Raw genomic sequence first — 12096 nt, 5'->3', positions numbered from 1 at the left:
TCCACACCATTGCTCCACGTGTCTGCACACACACTAATGGCCAGGAGAAATGTACTCAGCACATTTCATCATACATCCCAGATTGAGAGAGGCCATTCAGGAGAAAGAAAGGGAAGATTATGAGGCAAAAAGAGAAATGAAACCTAAAGGTCCCACCCTGTCAGCATTAACTGGAGTATAAGAAATGGAATTCGGACAGACAGACAGACTCCTGACATCTGCAAACAGCCAAAATGTCCAAAGGGCCTCTGATTCTCTGGCTGGTGATTGAACTTGGGCGGCTTTGTCTGAGTAAGTGTTTTCAGTCCTTCCATCCAGGAGTCCCTGTGATGGATTCCCATGGCTGATCTATAAAACAGAAATCTATTGCATTCCTGCATCCACTCAGCTTCTCTTCTGGGCAGGTCTCTTTCCCTATCTGGGACACAGGGTTTATCCTGAGATTGCTGTGGATGTTTTAGGGTGGGGGTATTTATGTTAATACCAGAAATGGCAATTTGAGAAGAAATATAGATAAGGGATGGGATAACATGGGGAAAAGAAACATCCTTTACAGGCGTTACTAGCACAGTAAACTCTAGGGGAATTTGTTCTGCTAAGAGCTATTATTATAAATCTTATTTTATCTGTATTTTTAGGGTTTTTTATTTGCTTCTTGGCTTATTTTATTTTGCGGGGGGTCAGGTGTCCAGATAAGATTTACATTTTCCACACATCGTCTCCAGCTTTTGGACAATGCAAATGTGCACACTCGGTGTGGATTGGTACAGACACTCACATCCTGAGTTATAGGACGGGATGCTGTGGGCTGAGCTGAAGTCACATCTTGGTTACTATCCTTTGACCCTGAAGACTATGGCCCTTTCATGTAAGAAAGGAGAGACCTGGATAAGACCAGTTTTCACAATCTATGACTCTAGGACTAGACAGCATCTAATGTCCCTTACAGTTTAAACAGTTCCTAGTTTCTGCACATGAATCTTTCAGATGTGCTGCATGAGAAAACACCTGTATTTCAAGAAAACAAGGCTTTGTCCTACTGTTCTTTGCTTATTATTTTCCTCTATAACTTCATGCATTCTCAGGTCTTCACCTAAATCAGGCTTTTTCTGACCACCGGTAGCCTCCGAACTGGTTTCAGCGAGTTTGCTATGAGTTCCTGTCCTCTCTGAAGTCTCCCCATTAGAGAACTTATTTCCCTGACCCTACAGTAGTTGTTCATTTAACCACCTCTCTCTCCAGATACATTGTGGGAGTTAATGGAGTGAAAGCAGTTCCTGTCACTTTATCATTGTTTTTGCCTGGTCTTATCTTGTCCTGTGGACTTGTCCAGTGTGGAGGGTTTGGTTGATGGTTGCTATGGTAACCTGTCCAGCTACTGGCTGGACCTGAGTGAGTGAGCTTCTCCAACCCTGCTTGAAGAGGACAGTGCCTGGTGGATGATTTCTTTTGTTTTTTCTCTTTGTGCCTTTTCTAAAATGACCCTTTAGAAGACACTGACTACTTGGATTCATTAATGATCAGAGCTGAATCGCACTTCAGAGATGCCAGATCAAATGCTTCACTCTGTCAATGATGCAACTGAGACCCAGATTGGGGAAACACCTTGGATAAGGCCACAGCTAGAGAAGGAACCCAGCTGGTGCCAGAACCTAGGTTGTACCCACCATTCTGAAAGAGAAATTGATTTAATTTCTTTGCTCCAGGATAATTTTGCAGCTGGAAAGAACAGTCTCTTTCCTATTTCTACATTCTGATATGCTTGGTGATTTGTCTTAATACCTTATTTGTTTCATGTGGCCTTTAATGCTCCACCTCATGTGGACCTGAGAACTATTTTTGAGGCGAGCATGATCTCTCCCCTTTGCTGCATGAAGATAATGAGGTCAGGATTATTGTGGTTTTCCTCCAGAGAACACAAAAGCAGTAACTGGCAGAATGAGGTTTTCATTGTAAGCATAATGGGTGTTTTTCTGCCATGCCTGCTTCCTTTTTTTAATATTAATTTTTAACAAATAAGTAATACAGAAATACCCTTGGTAAAACAATTAAATTGCTATAAAGCTAATATCTCCTTTGACACTACTACCCTCAACCCCAGTCCCTGATCAAGGCAATGCTGACTCAGTGAGTTGGATGTGTGTCCCGTCAGCCACTTTTCTATACATTTACTTTCATATGTCTGTGACTGCAAATCCTGCAAACGGTTTTGTTACTGGTTTTGTATTTTAAATGTCATTTTGAAATTTCCACTTTTTGTGCATTAAGCAGCCTTGGAGTTTTCACACCATTAGTGATAAATCTGTCTCATTCTATAAATCTTGTATGTGTGGCTCAACAGAAGGACTGCACCATAGGTTAGCCGCTACCCACATACACATGTTCACTCCATCGCACACATATGACCTGGCAGTAAACATTTTCAAATTGGCTTCCTCGTGCGTGTGTGCTTTTCTGCAGCAGAAAACACACCACGAAATTTTTAAGGCTTAGTTCCATTTGAGTGTTAACCAAAACTGCAAAATTGCCCCCGAGTGTGGCTATACCAATTCACATCCCATTTCACTCCAGGTTACTCCAGTCATTTGCTTGATCCCTGACTGGGCAATGCTTGATATTATCAGTGTTCTACATTTTTGCCAGTCTGATAGGGGAAATTTACTGGCCACTCATATTTCCTTATCTGTCTATGGATTGCCTGTTTTGTCCTTTTCCAGTTTGTTTCTGTCTGGAAAAGGCTCTCCTTAGTGAATATGGGGTGCCTCCTTCTGTACTGTGATAATTGGGAAAATAAACTATTGAATCTCTAGTGGAAATAATTCTGTCACATATTTTTAAAATTAATTTACCAACTAGTTCTGAGAACAAGCTCATATTTTAGAAATGATTGGGTTTTGGTGCACATGTTCTGTGCTGCTATGACAGTTGAGGATGATGACAGTTATTCCCCGCCCCGCCCCCCACCCCCCAGCCCCTGGCTTCATGGGGTGGGGAAGAATGGGCTTCTACCGCATTTACATTTACAACGTATGGAATAGCTCCACTCTGGCAAGGTAAAGAGTCGACAGGTTCAGAGAAGGTCCCAGGCAGGCGTGAATTTACAACGGCCTTTCATCCTGAGAGCAAACTTGGGAAAACCCAGCATGCACATCCTTTGGCTTTCTACCTGGGCCACTGGTAGGACTCATGCTCATCTTCTCTCAGATAAGGATAGCTGGAAGTTGCTGACTGCTGTACCAGGGAGGAGCACAGTGTTGCTGGCCATGTCTTACACAATTTAGCCGTCGGGGTTAGCAGAGTTAGTGAATGGAGAGTCTTAAAGGAGGGCAACTTGAAGAAAACAATGAGCAGAGATCAAGGTACCCAAGAAGGAGCAGGATGTCATCCTGACGATCTGGAGCTATGGCCTCCCTGGCTGTCCCTTCAATAGCTTGATTTGATTGAGAACAATCACTGATGCTCAATTAAACCAGAGAGCTTAATATTTGCAGCAGTGGAAAAGTTTCATAGATTCTCACAGATGGAAGTTACCTTAGAAAAGGCACAGAGTGAGTGTTCGGTGACCTTGGTTGTCACTTGACCTTGACTTTGGTTGTACATTACCATGGGCCTCATTCTTGAGATTCTGACTCAGGGTTGGGCAAGATAACAGGTATTTTTAACAAGCTCCACCGGCCATGCTGATGATCAGTCGAAATTGGGAAACACAGATATTGCATTTTTTAAATGGTGATATATTCCATTGCATATAGCTAACATGATCAACCTAATCTTCCAGCATCTTTAAGTCACAGCTGCCATTCTAAAGAATTCCTATGATTCCTCTCCAGTTCTAACTTTTAAAAAATCCACAGACTTCCACCTAATTTCATATTCTCTAACGACAAACAAATGGTCTAGAGCAATTAATTTCTGAGCAAACTCCAGGAGCTAGTGAAGGACAAGAAAGCCTGGCGTGCTGCAGTCCATGGGGTCACAAAGAGTTGAACACACCTTAGTGACCAGACAACAACAGCCTGTCTCCCTGCCATAGTACACTCTGGGGTAGAAGACAGAAGGAGACCCATATGAGACATTCATATCAGTAGTACACAATTGCTGCCTATTGACATACACTGGGTAGAATGTTACTTACACCTGTTTATATGAGAGTGCAGTTAGATTAAAGGGTCAGAATTTTCCACTGGAGAATTTGTTTTATTGAATGGTACTCAAGGACAGCAAATCTGAAAATTAGAAAATTAATCAGCAAATCTGCAGCAGAGATGGGTTCAGACTCAGGTAGTCAGCTGTTCCCACTTGAGGGATAGCAGAGTGTGAAGTTAGGAGCTTAGTGGCAGCAAAGGACAGGCCAGAATTTGGGCTAAAGAAACATATACAGTACAACCCTCTTCATCTTCCTGGAAGCATCTGCATGCATGATGTCTGTGGAGCATATTTGAGAGATTTCAACACCTCACAAGTTAATTTTCTCATCTTTCCTCACAGCTCCGGCAGCATCACAGATTGTCGTGAGAGCATTTTTGGGTCAGCCAGTGACTTTGCCCTGTACATACCCATCCTGGTCTCCGCATAGTAATAGCATGTGCTGGGGCAAAGGCCAGTGTCCCAACTCCAAATGCAATGATGAGCTTCTCTACACAGATGGGACAAAGGTGGTCTCGAGCAAGTCGCCAAAATACCAACTTCGGGGGAGTATCCAGAGAGGGGATGTCTCCTTGACCATCATCAACACCAACGAAAATGACCAGAGTGTGTACTGCTGCCGCATAGAGGTGCCTGGCTGGTTCAATGATGTGAAGAGGAACATCCGCCTGGATCTGAGAAGAGGTGAGCACACAGAGGCTGTGTCTGTGGGTGGAGAAGTTCGTGTTGGGTCATGGAGTCAGAGGGTGGTGGCAGAGAGACTGAAGCTGCTTAAGCAATGAGTGGACAGATTAAACCTGAGACCTGTTTGTGTCTAGAGGAGCCACAGTCTGGAACAATTGCCTGTGGGAGCTGAGGAACCCACAGAAATGAATGAAAGAGTGGAGGGTGAGGAGTAGGGGGTGGGAAAGGAACCAGTGAAATTCAAGGTCAAGATGAAGAGGGCAGCTGCCTCTTGCCTAGGGAACTGAAGAAATTCGGGCCCAGGCCTTTCAGATCTGCCAGTTTTTATGTGAACTGTATTGATTTTTGCATCTTGGCAAAGATTACAAAATTTTTACAAACACTGGGTGAACAAAATAAAATGCTTTGATCGTGCATTAGCTTCATCCATAAACTAACAGTGGGCTACTTCCAGTGAGGGGAAAGGGCAGGAGATTTGGAGACAATCATAAATAACAGTTTCCAGGTGGTCTTTCCTTCTGCTACTATCAGCTGCTTTTGATGAAATCTGCAATATGATAGAACTCCTAAAGATTTGAGGTGCATGCATGCATGTAGGGTCTATGGTTGAATTATGTAAATAATAATCACCATTCCTGCTAGTCTGGAATGGAGCCACTCAAAGTCAGCTCTGTGCTCAGCCTGCACCAAGGACCAAGGATTCTTGGGCTCTGTTCTTAACTGGACTGGCATCTCAGAAGGCAAGGTCTCCCTGCTGCTGCGGCTGCTAAGTCGCTTCAGTCGTGTCTGACTCTGTGCGACCCCATAGATGGCAGCCCACCAGGCTCCCCCGTCCCTGGGATTCTCTAGGCAAGAACACTGGAGTGGGTTGCCATTTCCTTCTCCAATGCATGAAAGTGGAAAGTGAAAGTGAAGTCGCTCAGTCGTTTCCGACTCTTAGCGACCCCATGGACTGCACCCTACCAGGTTCCTCTGTCCATGGGATTTTCCAGGCAAGAGTACTGGAGTGGGGTGCCATTGCCTTCTCCAAGGTCTCACTAGCCATATGCATAAGAAGCTTCTCAGGTGAGTCTCAGGAGCTCTAAAATTTGAGAAGAACTGATGTGGATGCTTCTAGTTAGAGAACTTTGATAAGCATTAGTGTATTTTTCTCCCAAAGCAGCTTTGTGGGATAGAAGGCATTATTTGGATTTGTTGAAGATAAATGATGCCAATCCAAGTCTTTGCTTTTCAAACCTGATATAACCAGCTATTAATAATATTTTATAAAATACTGGTTGACATCAATACTCTGTGACATCATTGCTCAGCTCACTTGAAACTAACGATATCTTTCTGATCCATTAGAGTTAATGGAAAGTTGGCCTATTTAAGGAAGGGTGGTATGTGTGGAATATCTGTTGCTAATGAACCCAAATTCAGATGTTTAGGGGGTGAGCAGTTTTGGCATGAATCAGTCTTTACACTCTTTGTTTTAGATCTTGATTTTTATTGTGGAAAGAACACCTAGAATAAGGTTTGTTCCCGTCACAGATTTTCAAGTAAACAATTGTTGACTTGGGTACAATGTGTGCAGCAAATTTCTAGAGCTTATGCACCTTGCCTGACTGAAATGTTATGCTTGGGTTTCCTTTTGATACAGTCATTTATGCCACATTTTTGCAACATCTACTAGGTAGATCTACTAGGAACATCTACTAATACCATGATTTGTAGAAGAGAACAACATCAATTCCAGCTTTTCGCTTGTGGAGATTACAGTATACTAGGAGAAGCAGACATTATATAACAATCAACAAATAAATGTGTCTTTAGGAAATGCTACAAAATCTGTGGTCAAGTATGAGTGTGCAAAAAACATTGTTATTGTAGACTGTGGATGACCTCTTTGCAGAAGTGACCTTTTAGCTGAGACATGAGGTTTAAAGAGGAGTCAGTCTAAGGACGAGAGGGACTAGGAAGCAGTCGGTACAAAGTTCCTCCAGAGGGAAGGTCAGTTATATAGTTTAAGAACTGAAGAAAGGCCCATTGGCAAGGGAACGTGAGAAGAATAGAGTGGAGGCATGGGGTTGAAAAGAAAGATCCAGATCGAGTGGGACCCTGTGGGTGGGCTTAGGGATTGGATCTTCACCAGAAGGGCAAGGAGAACCCAGTTGAAACAAAGTTTTAAGTTGGGGACTGACATAATTTGGTTTGTCACTGTCAAAGATTACTCTAGCTAGGGTTTAAAAAATAGATTGGAAAGGCCACACGTGGAGTTTAAAATCCCAATTTTCATAGGCATTTTGATGGTCCAGGCTCATGGACCAGATGAGGCTGTAGAAACACAGACAAGGGGATGGATGCCAGCAATACCTGTGGCGTTTCCCTCTTTCTCTGTCTCTACTTGGTACCAGCAATATTATATATTGGTTACAGCCCCCACAACTACACGCTTGACAACCACCCGCCGCCCAACCACCACCACCACCTCCACCACCATGACAACCACCACCACCACCACCACCGCCGCCATGACAACAGCCACAACCGTGCTTCCAACAACAGTCATGACCACCTCTGACCTCACGTCCACACCACCACTTCAGATGGGAACTACAGCTGCTCTCACAGCCACGGCCTCCATGTGCCCTCTGACAACACTGAGCTTGCTTCCTGAGGAAGACACAGCACTGCTGACCCTTGAGCCTTCCACCGAGGGGCCCATCCTCACTGCAGGTACCTGGCTCACCTGGTACTTCCCTTCTGCTGCTCAGGTGTACCTTGGATCCCTTGGCAGAGGGTTCTCCTATTGAATGGGGCAGCTCAGCAACTTGCTCTAGAGTCTGTGGGTGTGTGTCTGTGTGTGTGTGAGTTTGTCAGGGCTGGGCACCACAGACTGGGCAGTTGAAACAACAAAAGTTTACTTCTCACAGTTCTGGAGGCTAGAAGTCTGAGACTAAGGGGTCAGCAGGGTTGGTTTCTTCTGAGCCTTTCTCCTTGATGGCTGTCTTCTCGCTTTTTACTCATGTCCTCTTTCTCCTTTGTGTGTCTGTGTCCTGATCTCCTCTTTATGTGAGAACATTGGTCATATTTGAGTAGGGCTGTCCATATAGTATCACTTTTACTTGTTTAAAGACTCTATCTCCAAATACAGTCATGTTCTGAGTTACTGGAGATTAGAGCTTTAAATATGAATTTACAAGCAGGGGTGGGAGTGGGGTGGAGGTCAGAATTCACCCATAACTCTGTGTGTGCACATGTGTGGGGGAGGGGTGTAGTTTCATTAAATTGTTCCTTTTCATTGTTTTATGGTTTCCTTTTTTGTTCCTATTTTTTTTCCTTTGTGTTTTAGAAAAATCATCATTTTTAGTTCTCAACTTGACCTCCTAGGAGTACAGATACTTAGTAAAGAACCAGGAAATGTCACCCTGGGTCAGACACCAGTTCCATCCTGCCAGGGCTCAACTGTCTACTTAGGCATTAGAGGAAAGACCTCCAGATGCCTTAAAATATCCCTTGAAGGTGAACTTCCTTCCTTCCTTCCTTTCTCTCTTCCGTCCAGTCCTCCCCTGTTTCTCCCTCTCTCTTCCTCCCTCCCACCCTCCCTCCTGAATCCTTCTTGATCCTATACCTTGGAACTCTCACTGAGTTACTAGCTCCATTAATTATGGGCCCTTGTCAAAGCTCTCACCATGTTTCAAACTCTAATTCTGAGGGAAAGATATTAGAAAACAATCATGAGATATCTCGAAGCTTAGGCATTTCAACTGCCTCAATAAGGCCTGGATTAATTTAAACAACTTTACAGTAATGAATTGGCTAATTCCATTACACTGTGAGTACTGACCTAAGGTCCATGAACCCTAAGCAAATGTGTATGTTTTATTCCTTTAGTCTTTAAAATAATCATCTTCAAATACAACATTTACAGTTCTCTTGGATTCTAAAAATTACTTAAAATACTTGAAAAAAAAAAAACTCTAAATATATATGTGTTAGTCGCCCAGTCACGTTTGACTCTTTGCAACCCCATAGACTGTAGTCCACCAGGCTTCTCTGTCTATGGAATTGTCCAGGCAAGAATACTGGAGTGGGTAGCTGATATGTCCCTTCTCTAGGGGATATTTCTGATCCAGGTCTCCTGCATTGTAGGCAGATTCTTTGCCATCTGAGCCAGCAGGAAAGCCTCAAAATATACATAGGGATCGGGGGCCATTTTTATAGCTGTCTTTGTACTTGCCTAAAATAAACATAGAAAACTACAAAGACAACTGTAAAAATTGCTTGGCACAAGCACCAACTTTCAGCTGCCTTTTATCAAACTTTTTTTTCTCTTCCAGAACCAGAGCCTGCCCTGCTCCCCGGGACCTCTCAGAGAAGCATTGAGGCGACTTCTCACCACAGCGGTGCCTTATTCACATCCAAGGGTACGTGGGTGTGGTTCTCACTTCTTCTTCCCTTGTGCCTTAGGTTGAGGGGAAACACTGAACAGAGTGTCACAGAGTCCAATGACTAGAGACGACTGTTGGGTCCTGTGTGGTGAAGCCCTCCTGGGACACACTGGTGTCAAGACTGCATTTGTGGCTTGTTCCTCCCTGCGGATTTTAGAGAGTAAGGGATACCATTGACCTTGATTCATTGGTTCAGTTCTCCATGGTAGATCATCACTTGCCTGTCCACTCTAGGCTGGGTGGAGCTCTGCTGCTACTGCTAAGTCACTTCAGTCTTGTCCGCCTCTGTGCGACCCCACAGACGGCAGCCCACCAGGCTCCCCCGTCCCTGGGATTCTCCAGGCAAGAACACTGGAGCGGGTTGCCATTTCCTTCTCCAATGCATGGAAGTGAAAAGTGAAACTGAAGTCGCTCAGTCGTGTCCGACCCTCAGCAACCCCATGGACTGCAGCCCACCAGGCTCCTCCATCCATGGGATTTTCCAGGCAAGAGTACTGGAGTGGGGTGCCATTGCCTTCTCCGGGAGCTCTGCTATCTCACCCTATTTCCAAATACACTGATCTTCCTTGAAGCCCCAGAGGGTTTACTCACTTGACCCCTGGCTCTGTATAGTGAAAGAAGTGTTCATTTGTCCTTTCTTCCTCCTGCCTGACTTCTTTAGGTATTTATTAATAGTAGGGCCCAGGGACAGAAAAAGGGCTCCTCAGATGTCTCAGTGGTAAAGAATCCACCTGCCAAGCAGGAGATGGGGGTTTGATTTCTGGGTCAAGAAGATTCCGCTGGAGAAGGAAATGGCAACCCACTTCAATATTCTTGTCTGGAAATCCCACAGACAGAGAGGCCTGGTGGGCTATAGTCCATGAGGTCACGAAGAGTCAGACACAGTTTAGAGACTAATAGTCACAGCAACAGCAGCAAGGGCAGAGAATACCCTAAAATTAATTCACAGCCTTGGAGGCTAGAAGGGACTGCTTGGGCTTGATTATCAGTGGCACTGCTTTTTCCTGGGGGTCTCTGGCCTTTGTTGTGTAACGTCATGCATATAAAAATGTAGATGAGTGTCTGGCTAGCTAGTAAGCATGCAAAAGGTGGCTGTTATCTTAGTAGGTAAGAGGAGGATTCTTTATCACTGATTCACTTTTTCTTAGCCGTAAGGCAGTCTATGGGGTTGCACAGAGTCGGACATGACTGAAGCGACTTAGCAGCAGCAGCAACAGCAAGGTGAATCATTATGCTCAGGAACAGCATGAAGTCTAAGCAATAAAATCATTTCAAATTTCAAGCACCCAAATATGCATGAGGACTTCTCTGTGAACCCAGGAAAACTGGGGAAAAAAGCACATCCTCCTCTAGTAATTGTCACATTTTCCTTTCTTTGAGATTTTTACGGTAGCTATTTCTTGGTCCCAGGGTTGGATGGTGGGGGAGTGAGGATGAAGGACTTTTAGGAGCATTTGTCCTCTTACTGTATCTCTCTGTTTAATAAACCACCTCAAGCTTCACAGTCCAGAGCAAGCTGGCCTTTCCAGCAAATCAAAGGCTTCTCAGAGCGAAAAGTGGTTGGAGATGAGATTTTATATATCTTTATCTTGGTATTCCATTTGGATACATAGAAATATGTAGCATGATACTTGGTAAGGGCCTTTCAAATCTGTCATTCATTAAACATGGCTTACCAGGTTACTTTTCTGCCTAAACATATCAAAATGATGAAGTCTTGACGTCTGTCCTTAAAGGAGTGGGAGAGACAAGCTTATGTGGAGCGAACCACCATCCAGTGGGTTTTGTTTTGGGGCAGAAGTATGAAGAGGTGCCCTGGGGACCCAAAGAAGGGAGAGAAGGATTCTAACTGGGAAAAGAAGGCCAGGATGATTTCCCTCAAAGGTCCTTGAATTGGTTCTTCATGGATGAGAACATTTCATTGAGCAGAGTGAATAGGCAGGGAGAACGGCCTGAGCAGAGATAGGGGGACTTATAGGAACATGGAATCTCTGATTATTTAAGAGTCTAGTTTAATCTGATGGAGACTGGAAGCTAGGAGTAGCCTAGGTTCTTAAAGGACTGATTAATGGGCTGAAGAATTCAGATTTTATTCCAGGGTCCCAAGGAACCATTCATGTGTTTGGAGTAGAGAATGGCATTTTCAGCTCTGTTTTGGGAAAGCTTGCTCTGTAAAAAGTTTTAGATGTACAGGAGGGGAGTAAATCCGGAGGCAGAGAGTCTCCCCAGGAGGTTCCTGCTGTTATTCAGACAGGAAGGAGTGTCTCGACTAGAATGACGGCAGCAGTAACAGTAGAGAAGAGACAGTCAGAGCCATTAGGACTTGGAATTGAGAGGACTTGGTGGCTGGAGTAAGAAGGAAGGATGACTGAGTCTCTGCACTTGGGATTGTAGCTGATGTGATGGATTCACTGGTAAAGGAACCCCAGGAGGAAGAGTGAAAATTATTTCGGTGATCTTGAGTTTGAAGTGTCCCTGGGAGATGTCTAACAGGAAGTTAGAAATGTGGGGCTGGGCAGCCTATAGATGCCTTGGTGGGGATTGGTGTCTGATGGCTGGCACCTCCCTCTGGTCAAATATCACCACTGTGATGACACAGTGTAAGTGCTGAATAGGGACTTGCCACTATACCAAAGCTTTCATACATCTCATCTCATAGGGGAGAGTTCAGGATTGTCGATATCATTTTGGAAGTCATTGATAACAAATGACAGTTACTGAGTGCTTTTAGGAAAAGGCTGGGCTTGATGCCGTCAGTGATCTCATAGTCAGGCATTGCCCAGATATGTGAGGAAGATTGTACTGTTACATTTGTTATAAAGGAGAAGAAATT

At 44.3% G+C, this 12096-nt stretch overlaps 1 protein-coding gene across 10 annotated transcripts in view; it reads left to right on the top strand.

Moving 5' to 3' along the window:
- Positions 1-205: 205 nt before the first annotated feature.
- Positions 206-12096, top strand: part of TIMD4 (T cell immunoglobulin and mucin domain containing 4) — a 33437-nt gene continuing 21546 nt past the window's right edge. For 6 of the 10 annotated variants that reach the window (XR_006060005.2, XR_009600712.1, XM_027970445.3 and 3 more), the window contains exons 1-4: positions 206-291; positions 4489-4830; positions 7249-7548; positions 9153-9239. Coding sequence is in view for 6 of the 10 variants with exons in the window: in XM_027970445.3 (XP_027826246.1) it covers positions 234-291; positions 4489-4830; positions 7249-7548; positions 9153-9239 (787 nt within the window). In the remaining 4 variants the exon portion in view is untranslated. The remainder of the gene's footprint in view (positions 292-4488; positions 4831-7248; positions 7549-9152; positions 9240-12096) is intronic. The other 4 variants (XR_009600713.1, XM_060415954.1, XM_027970446.3 and 1 more) reach the window with 2 other exon arrangements.

The sequence above is a fragment of the Ovis aries genome, chromosome 5 (assembly GCF_016772045.2).
Source record: "Ovis aries strain OAR_USU_Benz2616 breed Rambouillet chromosome 5, ARS-UI_Ramb_v3.0, whole genome shotgun sequence".
NCBI classification, from domain to species: Eukaryota; Metazoa; Chordata; class Mammalia; order Artiodactyla; family Bovidae; genus Ovis; species Ovis aries.
The sequence above is the reverse complement of the archived record's forward strand: the minus strand, read 5'-3'. Positions and strand labels throughout refer to the sequence as shown.